The sequence below is a fragment of the Bos taurus genome, chromosome 7 (genome assembly GCF_002263795.3).
Source record: "Bos taurus isolate L1 Dominette 01449 registration number 42190680 breed Hereford chromosome 7, ARS-UCD2.0, whole genome shotgun sequence".
In the NCBI taxonomy this organism is placed as follows: Eukaryota; Metazoa; Chordata; class Mammalia; order Artiodactyla; family Bovidae; genus Bos; species Bos taurus.
The window spans coordinates 94090435-94112522 of NC_037334.1; the positions used below are offsets into that span (position 1 = coordinate 94090435).

At 40.2% G+C, this 22088-nt stretch overlaps 2 protein-coding genes across 10 annotated transcripts in view; both read right to left on the bottom strand.

Annotated features, from left to right (window-relative positions):
* Nucleotides 1-22088, bottom strand: part of MCTP1 (multiple C2 and transmembrane domain containing 1) — a 1071916-nt gene that overhangs the window by 569919 nt on the left and 479909 nt on the right. For all 9 annotated transcript variants that reach the window (XM_059888261.1, XM_059888262.1, XM_059888265.1 and 6 more), the window contains one exon: nt 17757-17810. In XM_059888261.1, coding sequence (XP_059744244.1) covers nt 17757-17810 — 54 coding nt within the window. The remainder of the gene's footprint in view (nt 1-17756; nt 17811-22088) is intronic.
* Nucleotides 541-13293, bottom strand: LOC104968998 (large ribosomal subunit protein uL29-like). Its single transcript, XM_059888828.1, has one exon. The coding sequence runs from the start codon at nt 8130-8132 to the stop codon at nt 7845-7847; it is 288 nt and encodes a 95-aa protein (XP_059744811.1). The 5' UTR covers nt 8133-13293; the 3' UTR covers nt 541-7844.

Sequence of the window (22088 nt, forward strand, 5' to 3'; positions counted from 1 at the left end):
GCTAAGATACCAGAACTGAGAAACAGCACGCATGTGTATAACATGCTGAATACATATTTTATGTAAGGCTACCTCACTACAACAGAGAAATGTTAGCTCCAAGGACCTTGGAAAAGAGTTCTGACCGAGTTACTCAGAGTTCTTACAACACAAGTTTTAGAGATATAAGTGATCTTTGAAATCCTATGAGAAATGACCTTGAACAAATTAGTAAAATACCAGATGTGATCTGTTGGCAATTTCAAATTACATTTTCTAAAAAGTAGAAACCCTTATGTTTTAAGAAGGAAATGTTGTGCAACCTCTTTTCCTCACTTGACTTTTTCTTTTTGGCAGCCAGTCAGAGTAAGTAAAGCCTGACTTCCAGAACACAGGACTGGCATTCTGTCTTCCTTTGGTAGAGGACAATGAATGTCCATTACAACTTAAATAGGAATTTTAAAAGGATTCTTACAACTTCCTTCCTACTCAGCAACCCGCCCCCCCCCGCCCCGACCCCCTGACCCCCAATTAGTTTCAAAGGAAAGCTTAGGTAGAAGATGAAATTTTTGGACTGCATTCTTATCTCTGGACAAAGCAAAAGAAGAGATATTTAGGGAGCCCTTTGAGATTTCAGTGGAGAAGTCAAGAATGACAATTTAGTCAGTTCTTTGTTGCTTCTCATTTCATAAATCAAACACAAAAAGTGAAATAAAAAGAAATATTAATAGCATGATAAAATTTAGATATACCTGGAAAATTGAAAGTGCTGGTTTAATTTTTTTTTTTTTGCTAGTTTAATTTTTGAAATAACCTAATCCAGCACTAATTGTAGATAAGCCTTAGACCGTCTCCTGGTAACAGGCTTCATATTCCTAAAGGCAACAGGACATCTATTTGAAGCTTGTGCTCTTGAAAATCGTGGCTGATTTATTTTGAAAATGGCCACACAACACATCTTATCCCTTAGGTTCTTATGCAATATGACCTTGACACTCCTGTTGAAGAGGTAGAATCAAATTCACCTTCTCCTTGAATCTGGGCTGACTTTACAGACTAGCTTGATGCATACAACAGAAGTGACATTCTTGTACTTCCAACACCTGGATCTCTTGAAACAATCAATTTTGAATTTTTCTCTCTCAGAACCAAGCTGCCACGTTAGGAGAAAGCTGCAACAACCTCTAGTCACCTGACTGAGCCATGAAGATGACCACAGACGTGGCTGGAACCACATGAGAAATTCAGCAAGAACAGCCCAGCTGAGCCCAGTTAGTCCACTGCATGGTGAAGACACGGAAAATTATTGCTTTAGGGTGCTAAGTTTTTTTTTTTTTTAAGGGGGAGGGTGTGAGGTAAGGCTGTTATGCAGAAAAGGGGAGGCTTTGAGGCAACAGACTAGAGTTTGAAGTTTGGTTGTTTCACTTCTTTTGTGACCTTTAGTGAGTTACTTTATGTCTCAGAGGTTTTGGTTTTCATCGAAAAATACTGACGATAGTAGCTGCTTCTCAAGTGACCCATATTCTTCCAGCATCATACTCTCTTAGTGACTCTTAGAGTAAGGCCAGAATAAGCATGGTTGCTCTATACATTTTTGCTCGGAACCAACTTTTGAGGCATTAAAAATCTTTGGTTTCCCTTCACATTCATGTTCTTTGCTTCCACATTGGATCTGGGCTTCCCGATTGGAAGGACAATGAATGAGTAAAAGACATTGTTGCCATCATTTTTCCAAAGCTCGGTCTGCTTTCTCAAGACCTAGCATGCCGAAGAGGGCTGGACAGGCCCATAGGACACTTTCCCTGTGTATTCTGGAGCAAACAGGCTCTGGCTGTGCAGAATCGCATTCCAAGTGGCCTGGTTGTCGTCTCTAGGTGGGTCAGCAGGCTGAGACAAAACATGACCAGGAAGGAAAACAAATGAGATAATTTGTTTCCTCATCTCCATTTCTTCATCATCCAGCAAGCTACCTAATTCCTAGTCTTAGCTTCCTCTCTATTAGACAAGTAAACTGGTTTTTAGGCTCAACTACTTTTCTAATTTAGGCACATTATCTGGTTTCTAATCTTAGCTGTTTCCTCATCACGATAATGGTACTTGCTCAGCCAATACACAGTCATAGAGAAATTAACTAACAGAAGGAAGGGGAAGTACTCTGAAACGCTGAAGTGCTCCACAGATGTCAGGATGCCGCAGGTAGGCAGCTCCCAGTTATCTAAAACATTCCCTTACTCTGTTGTTGTTCCATCACTAAGCTATGTCCACCTCTTTGCGACCCATGGACTGCAGCACGCCAGGCTTCCCTGTCCTTCACTGTCTCCCGGAGTTTGCTAAAACTCAGGTCCATTGAGTCGGTGATGCCATCCAACCATCTCATCCTTGGTCGCCCCCTTCTCCTCTCCTCCCAGCCTCAATCTTTCCCAAACCCAGGGTCTTTTCCAAAGAGCTGGCTCTTCGCATCAGGTCTTACTCTAGCCACATAAATTTTTTCAATAATCATATTACAGAGACAGATAAATATATTTCTCAAATTTCTGTCTATTGTCATTATTACCATATAGGTACAAGATTGCCATTATTTTACTGCTGGGGCTACTGTGGAACCTTCCAGCTCCCCTCCCTTCAAGCCTCATCTCCTTCTTATGCCATCCTCTGCCCTCTTGCCAAAGTTTCCTTCATAAAGCACAAATTTCAAGATGACAGTTTCTTATTTTAGAACTGCCTTTGATTCTCCATTGCTTGGAGAATAGACTTCAAATTCCTTAGATGATGGCAAAAAACAGAGAGTGAAAAAGTTGGCATAAAACAACATTCATAAAACTAAGATCATGGCATCCAGGCTCATCACTTCATGGCAAGTAGAAAGGGAAAAAGTGGAACGAGTGACAGATTTTATTTTCTTGGGTTCCAAAATCACTGTGGATGGTGACTGCAGTCATGAAATTTAAAGACTTTTGCTCCTTGGAAGGAAATCCATGACAAATCTAGATAGCATATAAAAAAGCAGAGACATCACTTGGCCAACAAAAGTCCATATAGTCAAAGCTCTGGTTTTTCCAGTAGTCATGTACGGATGTGAGAGTTGGACCATAAAGAAGGCTGAGCGCCAAAGAACTGATGCTTTTGAACTGTGGTGTTAGAGAAGACTCTTGAGAGTTCCTTGGACTGCAAAGAGATCAACCCAGTCAACCCTAAAGGAAATTAACCCTGAAAATTCATTGGAAGGACTGATGCTGAAGCTCCAATACTTTGGTCACCTGATGCAAAGAGCTGACACATTGGAAAATACTCTGATACTGGGAAAGATTGAGAGCAGGAGGAGAAGGGGGTGACAGGGGATGAGATGATTGGATGGCATCACCGACTCAATGGACATGAGTTTGAGCAAACTCTGGTAGGCAGGGAAGGACAGGGAAGTCTGGAGTGCTGCAGTTCAGGGGGTTGCAAAGAGTCAGACACAATTCAAAACTGAATAACACAAGCTTTTGCAACCCTAAATTTCCCTGACCAGCGTCACTTTCCTCCACTTTGGCTCCTATGGCTTCATACACTACTTGACTTTACACACCACACATCCTCTTATATCCTTCAAGACCCACACCCAATGCCATTTCTTCTGTGCAACATTTGCTGACAGTCCTATGAATATGGTCATCCTCCTGTTTTGCCCACCCAGATTCTGTTCACAACTTTGCTATGACATTTTTCTCACTGTATTACAACTATTAGCTTACATCACCAAGGGTCCCATCAGACGATGACTCCTGAAAGGCCTGAACTGTGTCATATTTATCTTTGTCTACCTAATGACTTGTCCTTCAATATATGTTTATGGTAAATAAAAAAGCATCAGTTTTCAATATGAGAGACACAAGAACAAATTAGTTCATCCTATATCTGAGATTGGGCTTCAAAGGGCAGGGCTAGGTTTCTGGATTTGGGAAGTAAATAACATTTTAACGCTTCCTTTCTGAGACTTTGCTTTTTAGATAAGATGAAGACACTGATTCACATAGAGGATATGGCATGGAATGCTGTACCTATCAGCCTGGACTAAATCATTTGTTTGCAGTGAAAAAAAGACCTCAAAATCAGATACCTATAAAAACAAAGGTTTATTTTTTGCTCAAAATCATGATCATATGGGCTGGCTCCATGTCATCTTTACTCCAGAATTCAGGCTGAAGGGGCTTCCCTGATGGCTCAGATGGTAAAGAATCTGCCCGTAAGGCCAGAGACCCTGGTTTGATCCCTGGGTCAGGAAGATCCTCTGCAGGAGGGCATGGCAACCCAATCTAGTATTCTTGCCTGGAGAATCCCATGGACAGAGGAGCCTGGTGGGCTACAGTCCATGGGGTCTCAAAGAGTCAGACATGACTGAGCAACCAATACACACACCCCATGTCATCTTTACTCCAGAATTCAGGCTGAAGGAAGCCCTTCTGCATGGAAAGTTCCAGTTGCAAAGAGAGAGGGCAGGGGCAAAAGACAGCTCCTGAGCCTTCTTGTTGGGAAGTGGCATGGGTCAGCCAAAGAGAGGTCCATGGCCCAGCCTAAGATCAGTTGGCAGGAAAGTGCAGAATAGAAGGCATTTTGCCATCGATGCTATAGGAGGTAAAGAGACAGCTGGCGTTGTCCCTACCATGTTACGGCCTCTAGAACGGTTTCCTATTGACAGGAATCGAAGAAGACTCACCCTGCTAGCGTGATTATAGCCATAGGCATATACCTTTGTCTACTTTGAGTTTGGCTACAGCTGGAAAATTGCAAAGAAAAAAAGTACCATGTAACTTTTATATCTATTAATTGTATATTAATTATGGAGTGTGGGGTAACACAAAAGGGGCAGTATTTCTTGTGTGACAAGATTCCGGCCCATGGAAGCACTGAAGCGACAAAACTGAAGGAGTACCTAAAGCTGCCTGCTCTAAAAATCTATTCGACATTGTGGATCTTTTTCTTTATATAAAAATATCTTGATTTTTACAAACAGGAACTTTACCTGGCTTTGGATATTCCCCAAGACAAAAAGACTCGTGTTCAAACGTTGTTTTGAGTTCATCATAAGACCAAGAAAAATAACCCACTCCCTGGACACTGAAATATTTTGGTTAAGCAACATGTTTCTTGAGGTTGTGTTCTCATCAAATGCCGTTGCCACAGAAGAATTTCTGACCTCTCTTTAATATTTCCCTTTTTTGCATATATTAATAACTTAATGAAAATATATACCTGTATTTCCATAGCCAACTTCTGTTGGCAAGTTATTACAATCAAGGAAGAATTCCTACATTGCGAACTCCTTATAGAACCTGCAGAGTCAATGTCTTTAATATGGTGAAGGATTTCTTTGCCAAACAAACTTTCAGGCGGAATAAAGATCTTGGCACCCTGCGCTCAGATGGAGCATCTGTGACGCTTGGCAACACATCTGGTTCTGCTGCTTTGGTGAAGAAACACGCTCCTCATCTCAACATGCAGTGGTGTCAGCCCATGTCAACGGCTCTGCCAGCGATCACGAAAAAACTGTGTCTATTTCTATGAACGTTATCAACCTCCTGAGAGCCAGGGCTGACACACTGCTATTTTAAGAAGTTTTGTCAAGAAATGAGAGTAGAAGAGTCAGTTCAGTGCTGCAAAACAGAAGTTAACTAGCTTTCCAGAGGACCTGTCTTCAAATGTTTGGTTGACCTTCAAATGCAAGTTCCACATTTTTTTTTTTTTTGAGGCCACGGAAATCCAACTATTAGAATAGCACAACAGGAAAGAGTCCAGTCATAGTTCACTTTCAGTTCGGTTCAGTTGCTCAGTCGTGTCTGACTCTCTGCGACCCCATGGACTGCAGCATGCCAGGCTTCCCTGTCCATTACCAACTCCTAGAGTTTACTCAAACTCCACTGAGTCCAATGGACAAACTCCAAATGTCCATCGAGTCAGTGATGCCATCTAACTATCTCATCCTCTGTCGTACTTGATGGATATTCTTGCCAAGTTACCTAGGTCAATCTTTTCATTTAAATTTTTTTCAGCTCAGTTGCCACTCTGGAAGGGCATGTGGGAGGCAATATGTGTGTGTCTACTTGCTAGGTCGCTCAGGTGAGTCTGACTTGGCAACCTCACAGACTGTAGCCCTCCAAGGCTCCTCTGTCCATGGGATTTCCTAGGCAAGGATACTTGAGTGGGTTCCCACTTCCTTCTTCAGAGGATCTTCCCAACCCAGGGATCAAATCTGTGTCTCTTGCGTCTCCTGCATTGGCAGGTGGATTCTTTAACACTGCAATGTGGGAGACAGCTACCCAAGGAGTTCAAGGCTGGAGAAGGGCTTCCGCAAGCTGGAATGAGTAACAAAGCTTTCCAATTTGTTTACAGGTAGAAACCGACAGGCAGCTGGAGTCCTTAGATAACCCTTTCAAAGCTAATCCTGCCTCGGATGAACTTAACATGCAACCATGAATATTTGATCCTTAAAAAAAAAAAATGACAAAGCATTAATGATGCAGACTTTTCAAAGCATGAACTCAACAAGAATTTTGGAGAACTCTAGGAATTTCACTGTGTCTAACCCTCATCTAATAAAGCCACGGCAGCTCCCATTTTATTTGTTACTGTTTTCTTCTGCCAAGTGAGTATTTCAAGCACTTATTGCCATGAAACTGAAAAGTCATAGTCAAACAGATGTCAAAAATAACAAGCCTATTGCTGTGTCAAAAAAAACCACTCCATAATTTCAATATCAAAGCCAAACATCAGCATTCTCGTAGAATTTTACTTCTGAGCTGAATTAAACTTTATTTTTACTTGAAAAATTTACATATATCTCAGGTGTTTGAGGAAAATAGGCATTAATGTCAAGAGAAATGTGGTGAGAGCAACAGAGATAAGACTTTAGAAAGATAATTTATAGTCTCTGGAAAATAATTCAATTTCCGTTGCAAAAAAAAAAAAGGCACAAAAAGTTATTTATATATGTGTTTATGTGTTTTCTTCTGGGGAGAAAATCCACAGCTGTCTTCAGATTCTGAAAGGGTTTGTGACCTAAATAAGGCTAGTACCCTGTGTCCCCATGCTTTGTAGAATGAAACATTTTAAGAAATAGAATGAATGCTGTGAGGAAGTGGATTTCATCTGTTGAAAAATGAAGTTAACTATGCTTTGGTGCTCTACTCACCAATGAATAATAATAATAATACTTTCCTAAATAGGAAAGTAACCCACTGCACTAGAGATGGGTTCTAACTCACACTCGATTTGCACAAGCTTTCTGAAACAAAATTAAGGCAATTTGAATAAAAATATTTGTTTTGTTAGATTCTGCTTTTAGTTTCCACATTAAATGAAAAATCATATAGCCATATTTATATAGCACAGTAGGACTAAGATAATAAGGAAAAATTAGGAGCTCAGATTTAGGGCTTTGAAATGCAGTATTTTTCTTTCTTTCTTTCTTTTTTTTTTTTGGAGAAGTATAGAAAATGAAGTTTAAAGTGTTTAGTTGCTATTGCTGCTGTAACAAATTATCTTAAACCTAGTGGCTTAAACAATGTAAGCTTATTATCTTACAATTCTGCAGTTCACAAGTTGAAATGGGTCTCACTGGGCTAAAATCAGGATGTGGGCAAGGCCACATTTCTTTCTGGAATGTCTAGGGGCCTTTCTAGTTTCTAAACGCTGCCCACATTCCTTGGGTTATGGCCCCTTCCTCCACCTTCACAGCCAGTACAGCTGCTTGCCTCCCTGCCCCGCCCCACCCCACCGCACTCCCACTCGCTGTATGCTTTATTCAAGCCAGTGCTCCGGCCTCGACTGTGTGTTCCCACAGTGGTGTGTCTTCTGTGGCTGCTGCTTCAGGTGCTTCTCCATGGTCTTCAGAACTCCCTGTGCTTGTTGAGCCTGGGGTTTAGGGCATGTACTTTCTTGGGCAGCAGATCCTGGGGCTGATGGAACTTCCTGAGGTTTTCTTCCTGAGTCTGGTTAATGAAGGTGAGAATAAGGGCAATGTACTCATGGAGAGTGCAGATCTTGGAGAGCTCGGACCACATGTCACCTGTCACTTTGGCGATGTACAGCTGGGAGAACTCCCGCTTCAGGTGGTCCGGATGATTCAGCAGCTCTTCCTTCTTGTTGGGAAGGTTCTGAGCATTGGTTTTGGCCATAGTTGCACAAGTGGCTGCCAGCTGCTACCCACTCTGAGGGTCTCTTCCACTTTTCAGGACACTTGTGTTGGGCCCACTCAGATAATCCAGGATTAGCTCCCTATTGCAAACTGAGCTGATTGGCAACCTTCATTCCATTACCACTTAATGCCTCTTTACAATGTAGCGTAACATATTCTCAGGTTCTAGGGAGTAGCAGGGACTTCTTGGGGGGCTATTATTCTGCCTACCACACAGCCCCTCAGCTGGTATGATGGGAAAGAGTAAAGAGAATAGTGAGAAGAAAAGGAAACAGGTGTAAATAGCCCCTTGCTAGCTTGGATGGTATGTTTCCTGATTGTGCTACTAAAGACCATCCCTGAGATCATTTGCATCTATACTCTGATTTTTTTTTCTCCTGGAAAACATTAAGGAAGGGTAAAGATGCCATATTGGAAACCTGAGTGTTTAGCCCTGGCTCTACCACTGACTGTCTACATCACCTTTGGCGATTCACTTAACTTTGCATTAGAAGCATATTTTCCTCTTTAAAACTAGGAGAGGCAGGGAGAGGATGCACTGGGATGTGCTGAGTGTCAGGGGCTCAAAGGAAGGGAGCTCTCATGAAATTCCAGGGGTTCCGGCAGCCTGCAAGGCAGTCCTGGGATGAGAAATGCCTGGGTGCTCCTGGTGCTAGAGGGCCCTCATCCCAGACTCCTGCTAAGGACTCTGGTCCATGCCCTCTATCAAACAAAGCTCAGGCATCATGAACACCTCCCCTGATGCCCTGGCCAGGGTCACCTTGGCATAGAGCCTGGCTCCAGGGGCCAGCCGGATGTGCTGGATGGACTCTGACCCAAGGGCTGTGCAAAGAGGCAGCCCCTGAGAAGGCCCACGGGGTGGGGGGTGTCAGTGAAAGACACGTGCACAGGCAGAAAGCCTCCCACCTTCCAGGAGACAGACAGCTCCAGGGCAGCAAGGCAGCCTTCTTTCACCTGTCCTGGGTATCCTCCAGTTTCCATCTTGCTATGATTCTAGATGGAAGGAGAGCCTGTTCCTACTGACTCGAGGTCACGGGTCTATCTGCTCAGTGGGTCCAGGCACCAACAGGAAGAATGGGCTCTTTCTCACTTATTGCTGATTTTATTCTTATTGCTCTTCTCCTAGGAGGAAGCAACAAGGGTAAAGAGCTCATCGGGCTCTCTGCATTCCTAACCATCCCTCATAGCAGAGGTGAATCAGATAATAAGGAACTGGAGCATGTGTGTGTGTGTGTGTGTGTGTGTGTGTGTGCATGCACACACGTGCATGTGTGCACTCAGTCGTGCTTGATTCTTTGCGACCCCATGGACTGTAGCCCGCCAGGCTCCTCTGTCCATGGAATTCTCCAGGCAAGAATACTGGAGTGGGTTGCCATTTCCTCCTTCAGGAGATCTTCCTGACCCAGGGATCAAACCTGAACATATTGTATTATGACTGTAAAATATATCTCAGTTTATACCTCTGGTCTAAGCTGTTTCCTATCATCTTTGAAAGGCTATGTCCAGGCAGGCAGGATTTCCTAATTTGTTTACTGCAAGATAGTTATATCAGGTTGTAGCAAAGCAAGGAATGCAGAAACTGCTCCATTTTTGTTCTGGAGCATGGGTGGGACTCGATGGTTGTATTAGGCAGAATTCTAAGATGGCTGTCAAGATTCCTACCTCCTGATGTATATGTCCTATATAATCCCCTGCCTTTGTTTGTGAGGGGGATTTGGGAATATGATGGGATAGGCATTGTCATGATTAGGTTATGTTACAGTTGATATTTAAAAGGGAGAGTATCTTTGGTGGGCCTGGCCTTATCAGGTGACCCCTTAAAGCAACGGGGCTCTTGAAGAAACATACTTGAAGTATGAAAGAGACTCGACACAGGGAGACTCTCCACTGACGGATATCAGGATGGGTGGGGCCATGGCAAGTAGACACTAGCAGCAGAGAGCCAGCAAGAAAACAAGGCTTCAGTCCCCTCACTACAAAGAACTGAATTCTACTAGCAAATTAAATGAGCTTGGAAGTGGATTTTTCTGCAGAGCCTCTAAACAAGAATTCAGCTTGACTGAAACTTTGACTGTGAGACTGGGCAGAGAACCCAGTTGAGCCACACCTGGACTTCTGATCTACTGAACTGAGAGCTAATAAATGTTTATGGTTGTAGCCAGAAATAAACTCACACACCTATGGTCAATTAACCTACAGGCAAGAACATATAATAGAGAAAAGATAATCTCTTCAATAATTGCTGGGAAAACTGGACAGCTACTGCAAAGGAATGAAACGAGAACACCATGCTGCTACTGCTGCTAAGTCACTTCAGTCATGTCTGACTCTGTGCCACCCCATAGATGGCAGCCCACCAGGCTTCCCCATCCCTGGGATTCTCCAGGCAAGAATACTGGAGTGGGTTGCCATTTCTTCTCTAACACCATACACAAAACTGAACTCGAAATAGATCAAAGACCTAAATGTAAGACACTATAAAACTATTAGAAGAAAACACAGGCAGAAAACTCTTTGACATAAATTGCAACAGTATCATTTTTGAGCCACCTCTTAGAATAATGAAAATAAAAACAAAATAAACAAGTAAGACCTAATTAAACCTAAAAGCTTCTGCACAGCAAAGGAAACCATTAGCAAAATGAAAAGACAACACAAAATGGGAGAAAGTATTTGCAAATGAAGCAACTGACAACAGATTAATCTCCAGAATATAGAAACAGCTCATGTAGCTCTATGTCAAAAAACCAAACAGTTCAATAAGACAAATAGGCAGAAGATCTAAATAGACATTCCTCCAAAGAAGACATACAGATGGCCAAAAAGCACATGAAAAGATACTCAGCATCACTAAGTAGCAGAGAAATGCAAATCAGAACTACAGTGAAGTATTACCTCACCCTGGTTAGAATGGTCATCATCAAAAAGTCTAAAAACAGTAAACGCTGGAGAGCGTGTGGAGCAAATGGAACCCTCCTACACTGTTGGTGGGAATGTAAATTGGCACAACCGCTATGGACAACAGTATGGACGTGTCTTAAAAAACTTAGAATAGAACCATTATATGATCCAGCAGTCTTACTCCTGGGCATACATCCAGAGAAAACCATAATCTGAAAGGATGTTCATTGCAGTACTATTTACAACAGCCAAGACATGGAAGCAACCTAAACATCCATTGACAAAGGAGTGGATAAGGGAGATGTGTACACGTATATAATGTAATATTACTCATCCATTAAAAAAAATGAAAGAATGCCATTTGCAGCAACATTCATGGACCTAGAGATTATCATACAAAGTGAAGTAAATCAAAGACAAGTATCATATGAAAGCACTCATATGTGGAATCTAATTTAAAAAGATACAAATGAACATATTTATAAAACAGAAACAGACTTATAGATACCAAAAACAAACTTGCCAAAGGGGAAACAAAGAGGACAGGGATAAATCAGGAGCTTGGGATGAACACACACACACACACACACACACACACACACACACACACACACACACTATCTATACATTAAGTAGATAACTCACACGTTATCTACCTCATACATATGTAATGTGATGAGTTGGACCATAAAGAAAGCTGAGCACTGAATAACTGACGCTTTTGAACTGTGGTGTTGGAGAAGACTCTTGAGTCCCTTGGACTGCAAGGAGATCCAACCAGTCCATCCTAAAGGAAATCAGTCCTGAATATTCATTGGAAGGACTGATGCTGAAGCTGAAGCTCCAATACTTTGGCCACCTGATGCAAACTGACTCATTGGAAAAGACTCTGATGCTGGGAGGGATTGGGGGCAGGAGGAGAAGGGGACGACAGAGGATGAGATGGCTGGATGGCATCACCGACTCGATGGACATGGGTTTGAACAAGTTCTGAGAGTTGGTGATGGACAGGGAGGCTTGGTGTGTTGCAGTCCGTGGGGGAGCAAGAATTGGACACAACTGAGCAACTGAACTGAACTAATTCACAAGGACCTACTTATAGCACAGGGAACTCTACTCAATATTCTCTGATAACCTACATGAGAAAAGAATCTCAAAAGGAATGAATATATGTTTATGTATAACTGAACCATTCTGCTCTACACCTGAAACTAACACATTATAAACTAACTATACTCCAATACAAGGCTGTATATTGTCACCCTGCTTATTTAACTTATATGCAGAGTACGTCATGAGAAATGCTGGGCTGGAAGAAGCACTGGCTGGAATTAGGATTGCCAGGTGAAATATCAGTAACCTCAGATATGCAGATGACACCACCCTTATGGCAGAAAGTGAAGAAGAACTAAAGAGCCTTTTGATGAAAGTGAAAGAGGAGAGTGAAAAAGTTGGCTTAAAGCTCAACATTCAGAAAGCTAAGATCATGGCATCTGGTCCCATCACTTCATGGCAGATAGATGGGGAAACAGTGGCTGACTTTAATATTCTGGGCTCCAAAATCACTGCAGATGGTGACTGCAGCCATGAAATTAAAAGACACTTACTCCTTGGAAGGAAAGTTATGACCAACTTAGATAGCGTATTAAAAAGCAGAGACATTACTTTGCCAACAAAGGTCCGTCTAGTCAAGGCTATGGTTTTTCCAGTGGTCATGTATGGATGTCAGAGTTGGTCTATAAAGAAAGCTGAGTGCCAAAGAATTGATGCTTTTGAACTGTGGTGTTGGAGAAGACTCTTGAGAGTCCCTTGGACTGCAAGGAGATCCAACCAGTTCATCCTAAAAGAGATCAGTCCTGGGTATTCATTGGAAGGACTGATGTTGAGGCTGAAGCTCCAATACTTTGGCCCCCTGATGCGAAGAGCTGACTTATTTGAAAAGACCCTGATGCTGGGAAAGATTGAGGGCAGGAGGAGAAGGGGACGACAGAGGATGAGATAGTTGGATGGCATCATTGACTCAATGGACATGGGTTTGGGTGGACTCCAGGAGTTGGTGATGGACAGGGAGGCTTGGCATGCTGTGGTTCATGGGGTCTCAAAGACATGACTGAGCAACTGAACTGATACTCCAATAAAATTAAAATATTAAAAAACCCAGAAATCTTATTTTAATATTTTACAATGGACTATTGCTAGCCTTAGTAAATAAATATTTTAAAATGTTTAAAAAGCCTCTAAGTTTGTAATAATTTGTTATGAAGCAATAATACTAACAATACTAATAATACCACTAATAAATTTTAAAAATAATAAAATTAACAATACATACACATAAAATGCTAATAATACCAATAAGCTACTACAATGGTATTTCAGTTAAATATAAGATAGGATTTTTTTTTTGTCTCCTGTTTTCCTGCCTTTCTCCAAAGCTTTGATCTGTTTTCCCACCATGAAGTGATTTCACTGACTATAACCAGAAAACGCCGTCGTGCCCGATTACAATCTTGTCTCATACCACTTATCAGAGTTATCTCTTCCCTTCCCCCTCACGGTTGATTTGAGATGCAGGGATGTACTCATCTTGGGTATGTTATATACATGTAGGGCTGGAGAATCAAGCCAGAAAATACAGATTTTGACAATTAAAGCAAACAATCTGTGTTTTGAAGTAACTCGGATATGTTTCCTTCATACATCTAGTTATCTTGAAACACAGTAACCTTGACATCATGGCTGAAGAAAAAAAGAGAAGCAATGTAAGCACACACGTCTGAACATTTAAATATCTTTTATCGATAAACATTGCTAGAATGCCATGCATTTGGATCTGTGCTTTTCCTGAGGAAAACCTGCAGTCTATCTTCTGCTTCCTGATACTGCAGGTGGATCCCATTACAAGGGTAGGAGACACCATGGAAAGCATGCCTAAACTTTTAAAGCTACAAAACAGAAAGCTGGTCTTCATTAATTAGATGTCAGGATTATGCAAACGGACCACTGTATTATTACGCATAATATGGCGAAAAGCCTGATTATATAGTTTGTTGATAGTTCCATGTGGGTAATTTATCTAAGCCTTATGTGCTAAGATATTCTATTAACCACAAAGGCAGGATTTGGTATCAGGTAAGAAAATCACACTGTGACTTTGTGGTTGATGGCTGAAAGAACGCCTTACCACAAAGGGAACTGAGAATGCAATATGGTGTCTTTCTAACTTTTAATTCAGGAAAAATTCCACCCCCCAGTACCACTTAACCTGGTGCTACCACACAAGGCAGATATAAGTGGAAATATTAACAAGTCAGTGATTCATAAGTGAGACTCACCATTGCAAACCCATATTCTCTGCCTTTGTGAAAACCATGGAATTGGATTAAGAGAGAGGCCATGTACTTTTAGATTTAAGCAAATGTGGACAATGGATTCTAGAATGAAGGATAAATCTGAGCATCACAAACCCTCATCTGAATAATGATTAGCTGCTTTAATAAAAAGGAAGAGCTCACACACAAAAAACCTCAAAGTGCATAATGTGGAAAAATCTCAAGATCTGGGAATCTAGGTAAATCACGACTTTTTGCCTTTACCAATTTTACCCAGTCTTCCCAGGTGCTAAAGGCAGCACTAAAGAAAAGCTATCACGAAACTATTATGTTAGGCCATTATCATCTTTGCCTCAATCTCTTATACCTGTGTCTATGCCAGCTATCTAATTATGATGAGGGAAAACACTCCAAGCTCAAAAGAAGTGAACAACTTCGGTTTCTGCTCACACGGACCTTGTCAAGTAGCCAGCGAATTGTCCTTTCATTGTGAGTGACTAATATCAATGCTGGCTCTAAAGAAAGACACTTTTCATAATCGTCCAACAATCTGCTAAGTGAAAACATATGGATGGGCTTAGGCGAAGCCTGCCAGGGGTCTTTGTTCAATGGAAAACAGGTGCTTTCATTCTGTGGCACGTAATACCCCATTTACCCCCAAGTCCAAAGGTTACAGGACTAATAGCTGCCTTGTGGTAATCAACGAAAGCCAAGACACTAGCCCTGGTGAAACATCTGGGACATATTTTACATACTTGCAACATATGCTTCAGGTTCAATTAAAGTGAGGCTTTGGCACATTTATTAATCTTTTTTACTTTTATCCTATAAGAGGACCCACTGACCTGACCCCACTATTATACCATATGAAAAAACAGAGAAATAATGAGAGTTAGAGGTCAGTACCTGCTCGTATGGCAAAAAAACACATTTGTTTTCTCATGAAACTCCATTACGCATGACTCTATACACAAACTTTAAATAGAGGAACCAATGAATTTTTCAAAGTAGGAAATTACCCTTCTCCCGCTCAGACACTCTGATAGCCAAGACTTACAACATTTACTACTGCGAGAGTCAGCCGAGATACAGAAGCTGGTAAATAGAAACTTGAAGTAGCCTTTCATATTTTCATAGTAAAAACTTTATATTTCCAGAATATAAGATTTCCACTCTAAGATTCTTCCCTCTATTATTCAAGTCCCTAAAAGTCTATTGTAAATTATTACATTTCAGATTTTCTTTTTGTTCAGATATGTTTTTATATTATCAACTGTGTTATGAGTAAATAAAAGCAAAACCCTTAATATATCACTCAAATAAAGGGGTGGATTTATGAAAATCAGCTCACAATCCTTTCATATGGAAAACACCACTGTTTTTTGGCATCCTATGCAGAATAGAGGTGAATTCATAGAGTTATTTAAGCACTCACTTTAGTAAACTTTAGTAAACTTCAGTCAACTTTAGTAAACCAGATCTGAAAATGTGTTAGAACCAAGGTGTCAATTCCAGACAATCAAACACCGCATAACAACAGATGCCACCCCCGAGTTTGGAGTTGTCTTCCACATGGCACCTTCTACTTGATATCTATGTTTTGGTAATCTGGTTAACCAGGTACGCTACTGGTTTTCCACAAACATCTTCTCTATTAAAAAAATGACCACAAAGGGAGATTAGTGTGTAGGATATCAAACAAAGTGGCTAAAAAAATATAGGTTGACTTCAAGCAGGGGCGTTGAAGCATCAGACTTCACTAAGGGTTTCCATTTATGAACATTTCTTGGGAGACACTTGCTGCTAGAATGGATCTTTATGGTGGCTTTAATAATAAAGCAGCAACAAGCAAGGGAAAAATGGCCATAAATGGATGGCAGCTCAGTGTTTATCAGCAGAGGAATGATGATTCAGAGCTGGCGTGCTGAGTTAAAATACAAGCTCTCTACAGCGCCACAACTGACCTTAACAATAAATCATATCATTTATTGCCGGGAGTGCATGCTCATGTTATTCAACATTAGAAACAAGCACATATGTGTTTTTGCAGAAAGGAGATTTTTGCTAATGCTTGAGGATGTTGCTAATGACTAAATGATATCCAGAAGAAACATTTTACATAAAAGCGCTATCGATTTTAAAATGTTTGAAATAGCAGTAGAAGGGAGAAAGAATGTACTTGGAGAAAGAAGGTACATGTGTGTGCTTGTGTATGTGTGTCTTTCTATTTTCCTTGTAGCATTGACTATTAGGAAAAAAATCATTCAGGAAGTTAACAAATCACTGTGAATTTTTTTTTTTTTTTTTTTGACATTTCCAATGCTTGCTTCTAGCACACAAATTCTTACACTGGGATATAAGTGTACATCTCTACTGGAATCAAAGGTCAAGGGCATAAATTAAGATACACTGTTTTTCTCGTTCCTTCAAAAAATTTCAGTGCTTTACTAGAAAAGAAGTCAGACAGATTCAGTGTAGGTCAAAACTCAGGCTTTATATGCGGAACGATGTGGTCAAAATGAATGCTCATTCTCACCCCTGCTCCCAATCTCACCCTAAGACTTTTTAGGTTTTAGATGCAGAAATGCCCAAAGATGATGCCATAAACCATCATCAGTAGTCTCCGTGACATAGAAAGCTGTCCTCCCGACTCCAGGTACTGCTGCAGCAGGGCAAGGTCATTCTGGTTTCTCTCTCTACTTGTCCCCTCTCCCTAGGGGACAACCAATTCAAGCTGTCCCAGAAACCAGCTGTTATTTACTGTGGTCACCATCCACAAGCCAACCAGCAACTGACACACGAGCCTCTCTGCACAGACTTTCCAGACCAAGGAATCATAGGGCTGTTTCCAAGTCTAGACCAGGGGCAGTGAGCATTGGGATTATTTAAACGCCCTCCAGAGCCCTCTGTACACATGTGTTCATTTGCTGAGCAATTCTTGGAAAATTACAGATGACGATATCCATGTTTAACGCATACAGGCTGCTATTTTTTCACTTCTCTCTTCCCCCAAAGTGTAGCCTGATTTGTAATACTCGAGATAGGACAAATTTTTGCCCTTCAAAAACAGTTGTCACTGCAGTTATCTTCGTGAGAGCTATCAAGTTCCAGACAAGCTGAATTATTATTATTATTATTTTTTTTTGTTCCTGGCAGAAAAATATTTGACCCAGCTCTGGACAAAAGCGAAGACGATTTATAGCCCTCTCTGCCTCTTTGCAACATGCAGTGGCATTGTTAGGATGATAAACAGCACTGTCCAATTTTCTGGACTCAAAACACTTCAACTCCTTTTTTAACTGTCTGTGAAAACAGCGTCATGTCTACATTTCCCCGTCCCCAGGTACCCGAGTGCCGGGAAAGATAATTACCTTGTCATCTTTGTCATCTTCTTCTTCCTCGTCCTCCAACATGTCCTCCACTACCTGCAGACAAGAAACAGAAGTCGTTTTCCTGCTTTTTAAGAGAGACAATTTTGTTCTGTCATTTTGAGCCTTTTGGAAATGAAAACTTTATTAACATTTGAAACAGAGGCACTGAGAAGGAATATTTGATCTAGAGGCAGGGATTAGGAAAATGCTATGCATTTAATTGATGAACGCCAGGGACCTGAGTCCCCAGTCAGGGGAACCCTATTTGTGTGAAATGTTCTGTGACGACTTAAAGAATCGGAACTCCGCTTAAGGTAAACCAACGTTAATTTGAAGGATGCTTTAAATCAGGAGATTTCTTTTTTTTTTTTCACCTACTCCACTGTCTATATGAATTAGGCACTTTAAATTTGGAGCTAGATAACTAAGCAGAATACAGCTCTGCTATTTTCTAATTTACTTGTCACCAAACCCTAAGATAAAAAATTGTCAGCTCATTGATTCATGCTAGTGATCTATGGCATAAAGCTAACAATATCTTTCATGGCTCCAATTTGAATTCTGATGTATAAATGTCAACTTTTGACTATCTCTGAATTACCTCTTCCTTTTTTGGATTACTTGAAACTCTAATGTTTATTCTCTGTGATTTTACACATGGATTATGTTATGAGAATGGACATTACTATTGAAAGAAAATGAGAAATTCATTCAATAATCAAGTGTGTATAACACGTGTATATAGCCCATGAGGACAGATATGCATACATATATTTTTTAATAGCTCCTGGTTTATCTACTTCAGCAGAATGAAATAGTCATTTTGGATTTGCTAAATAATTTCCCCTTTCCTGGATCAATATATAACTGCAGGCATTACAAACGAGACTTCACCCCATTTCAGGTGTTTTATTATGTTTTTATACACACACACTTCATGGAAACCAAAAATTTTACAACTTTGAAGGGAGTTATTGTTCAGCTATGTGCCAACTTATGATTGCATTTATGTCATTTAACATAACTTTTAATTCTTGTGGTGCTTTTATATTTTTATCCAGTATCTTTATCTCTGAATAAATTCAATAAAATCATGGTCATCAAATATTTTTAAACCTTTTTCCAAAGCTCATAACTTTAGAAGACAGAGGTAGCTAACTCTTCTTCCATGCAGCTTTATGATAGACACAGGAATATGCTATGAATGAAAATTTCAATAATGAAGACTTACTAAACAGAGAGTTACATAGACTGAAGTAACACATCAGGACCCTCAGTTATTCTAATAATTTTTCTCAAATATTTTAAAAGCATGCACTGATTTAAAAGAAGAGCCCAAACACAAACTTCTAGTTGTCATGAAGTAAAATATAACAAAAAGCACTTGACAAACTGGGAAATTATTCCTAATTTACTACCATACTTTAAATTTTCTATTAAATGGCCTTTCATTTGGACATTCAGCATTTCAAAAGAACCAGAGTGACACAGTGTGCTGTTTCCAGTATCGGGGGAGAGTTTACACTTATTTTGGGAACATCTAAAGCAATTCAACCTCAGCAAGAATGAAGGACTCTTGACATTCTAACTACACTCAGTCATTCCATAAGCATTTGTTACAAATGCCCTTGTCCAAGGCATATGGTACTAGTGATTGTGGAAATACTAAGATGGATAACACAGATACTTCATTTCAGCCCTCAAGAGGCTTATAATCCAATAGAATTCAAATGGGGGATATGAGATAGCCTTTCCTGTTTCCTTTTAATTTCCTGAAAATTTGAAGCATGAATCGTACACACATAGGCAACAACAGTGGCAATGTGTAACTGAGGTGCTGTGCACCAGTCTATTCCAACCTGGGCCCTTTGTGAGGGAAGCTGATACAGGAAAAGCAGTCACGGATTTTCAGTACATTACATTGCATCAGAAGAACCCACCAAACACCAAGTAGCTAAACTAGAATTCAAACTCAGGTTGTGGGATAGCAGAGCCAGCTCTTAAACTCTGCCCAGTTCAAACACCAAAAAAAATTTTAAAAAAAGTGTGGGGAGGAAAAGGAAAACAAGAGAAGGACTGATCTAACCCTTACATGATCTTTTTAATGATTATAATTTTGTAACTCTAATAAAATGATGTTTCAAATGTTAGGTTTATATTAAATAATTTTTAAAGGTTGGTCACTACCTATTTTTTAAAAAAACTATATATATTGAGGTATACAATATGATCATTTGATATATATCAGATTAAGTAATTTTCCCCTAAAACTACCCATATAGTCATATATGAAATATGAAATTAATATACTTTTATTCTTGTACATAAAAAAAATCAAACAATATTTTAGATAGTTATTGTTAAGTCTGTATTATATGTCTCTCCTCTTCAGTAATTATCATATCACACTACAGATGCAAGGAAGGGAAAATGGTGTCAGATTGGGCCTGCTGCTGCTGCTGCTAAGTTGCTTCAGTCGTGTCCGACTCTGTGAGACCCCATAGACGGAAGCCCACCAGGCTCCCCCGTCCCTGGGATTCTCCAGGCAAGAATACTGGAGTGGGTTGCCATTTCCTTCTTCAATGCGTGAAAGTGAAAAGTGAAAGTGAAGTCACTCAGTCGTGTCCGACTCTTAGCGACCCCATGGACTGCAGCCCACCAGGCTCCTCCATCCATAAGATTTTCCAGGCAAGAGTGCTGGAGTGGGGTGCCATTGCCTTCTCCGCAGATTGGGGCTAGCAGTTCATAATAAGTGTTCAAGAAATATTTGTTGATAGACTGAACAGAGAAATACATAATCTATGCTTCATATCTTTGTACAACTGGTAGAAGGCCTGTCATTAATTTGACAGAACTCAACTAGCTCACCTGCAAAGACATTGAATCAATGATGCAGATTAATAAAAGCAAATATTCAAAGTGTTTTCAAAGATTTGCCAGGCAAGAGAAAACATGGATATCTAACTATCATTTCAAGATTTGGAGTTCTCCAATATCTTCAAGTTAATTTTCCAAAATTAAAAATATTATTGAACCAGGAAACAAACCAAGAACTTAATTTACACATTTCACAAGTCAGCTGCAGACCTTATGTTCAAGAACACCTCAAAAGAGGTCTACAGAATCAGACCCTTCATTCGCAAAACCCAAACAGTTCCCACCCTGCACAAGTCGGTAATTGGCTACGCACAATTGCTCCACAAATGTGCGGCCAGAACCACCCAACACAACCATTTGCTTTACATTTGGCAGCAAAGTGCTGTGTTCAAGAGAGGCTGTTGTGTTGTATTGCAGCCCTCGAGTGACGGCTTTTCCCCTCCTCCAGTGATATTTTAATGTTACTACATAAACATCTACAAGTGAGGATGTATAATACAGATGGTTCCTAGGGATGCCTTTAAGCAGCTTCAGAATGTATACCACGGTTACATTTTGCTCAGATGATGCTTACTTAAGGTGCCTTGGAAAATGGAGACGATCATAGCACCTACCCCACAGCGTTGATTAGGTATCCAATGAGATAATGTATTAATATTTAAAGTGCTCAGCACAATACCTGTACCAAAGTACTTAAAAAATGTGTATGACTAATAAAATTAGAAAAGACATCCAGTTAATAATATTTAAACATTAATTTTTGGAACTTAAATGATGCATTTATTTTCCTGGACAAAAATATTCAGGGTTCTGAATGACACATACAATTCTGATTCATATTTCATTGAAACTAAGAATTACATAAAGGGGCACAGGTAGAGCTGCGGATAAAGATTCCCAATTAAAATGATAATGGTTTCACAACTCACTTTCAGGCTTTAACAGTCCAACGAAACGGATGACTTTGACAGCAAGTACCTCAGAAGCTAGAATGTGCTCTAAGACAAGAGCCTTGACCAAATGCAATGAATACAGAAACTGCAAACTGAGCTTTTAAAAACAAACCGTATATATCACTGAAGTGCATGTAATAATTGCACAAAATTGCAAACTTTCCCAGAGAACTCAAGTAACACCTACTATTTAGAAAGAGAGGGCTGGAGTTTAACACTTAACTAAGGAAAACAAATAAAATGAAAGTTCCAGTCTCAAATTCCAGTTCTTTCCTCTGCAAATAAAACCAAGTAAGGACTACATAGTTTTGTTTTCATGTATACAAAGTCCAGTTGCCCAAAAAGTTGTCAGCAATAATTTAATAGCAACACATCTGTAGGATTTCCTTGAGAAAAAAATGAAAAGTACCAAAAAATGCATGTGTTAGAAAGGATACATTTTTGCAAAGTTGGGGTTTTTTCCTCTTTTCTTGAGGGAGGCTATCTGAGATTGGCTCTAGAA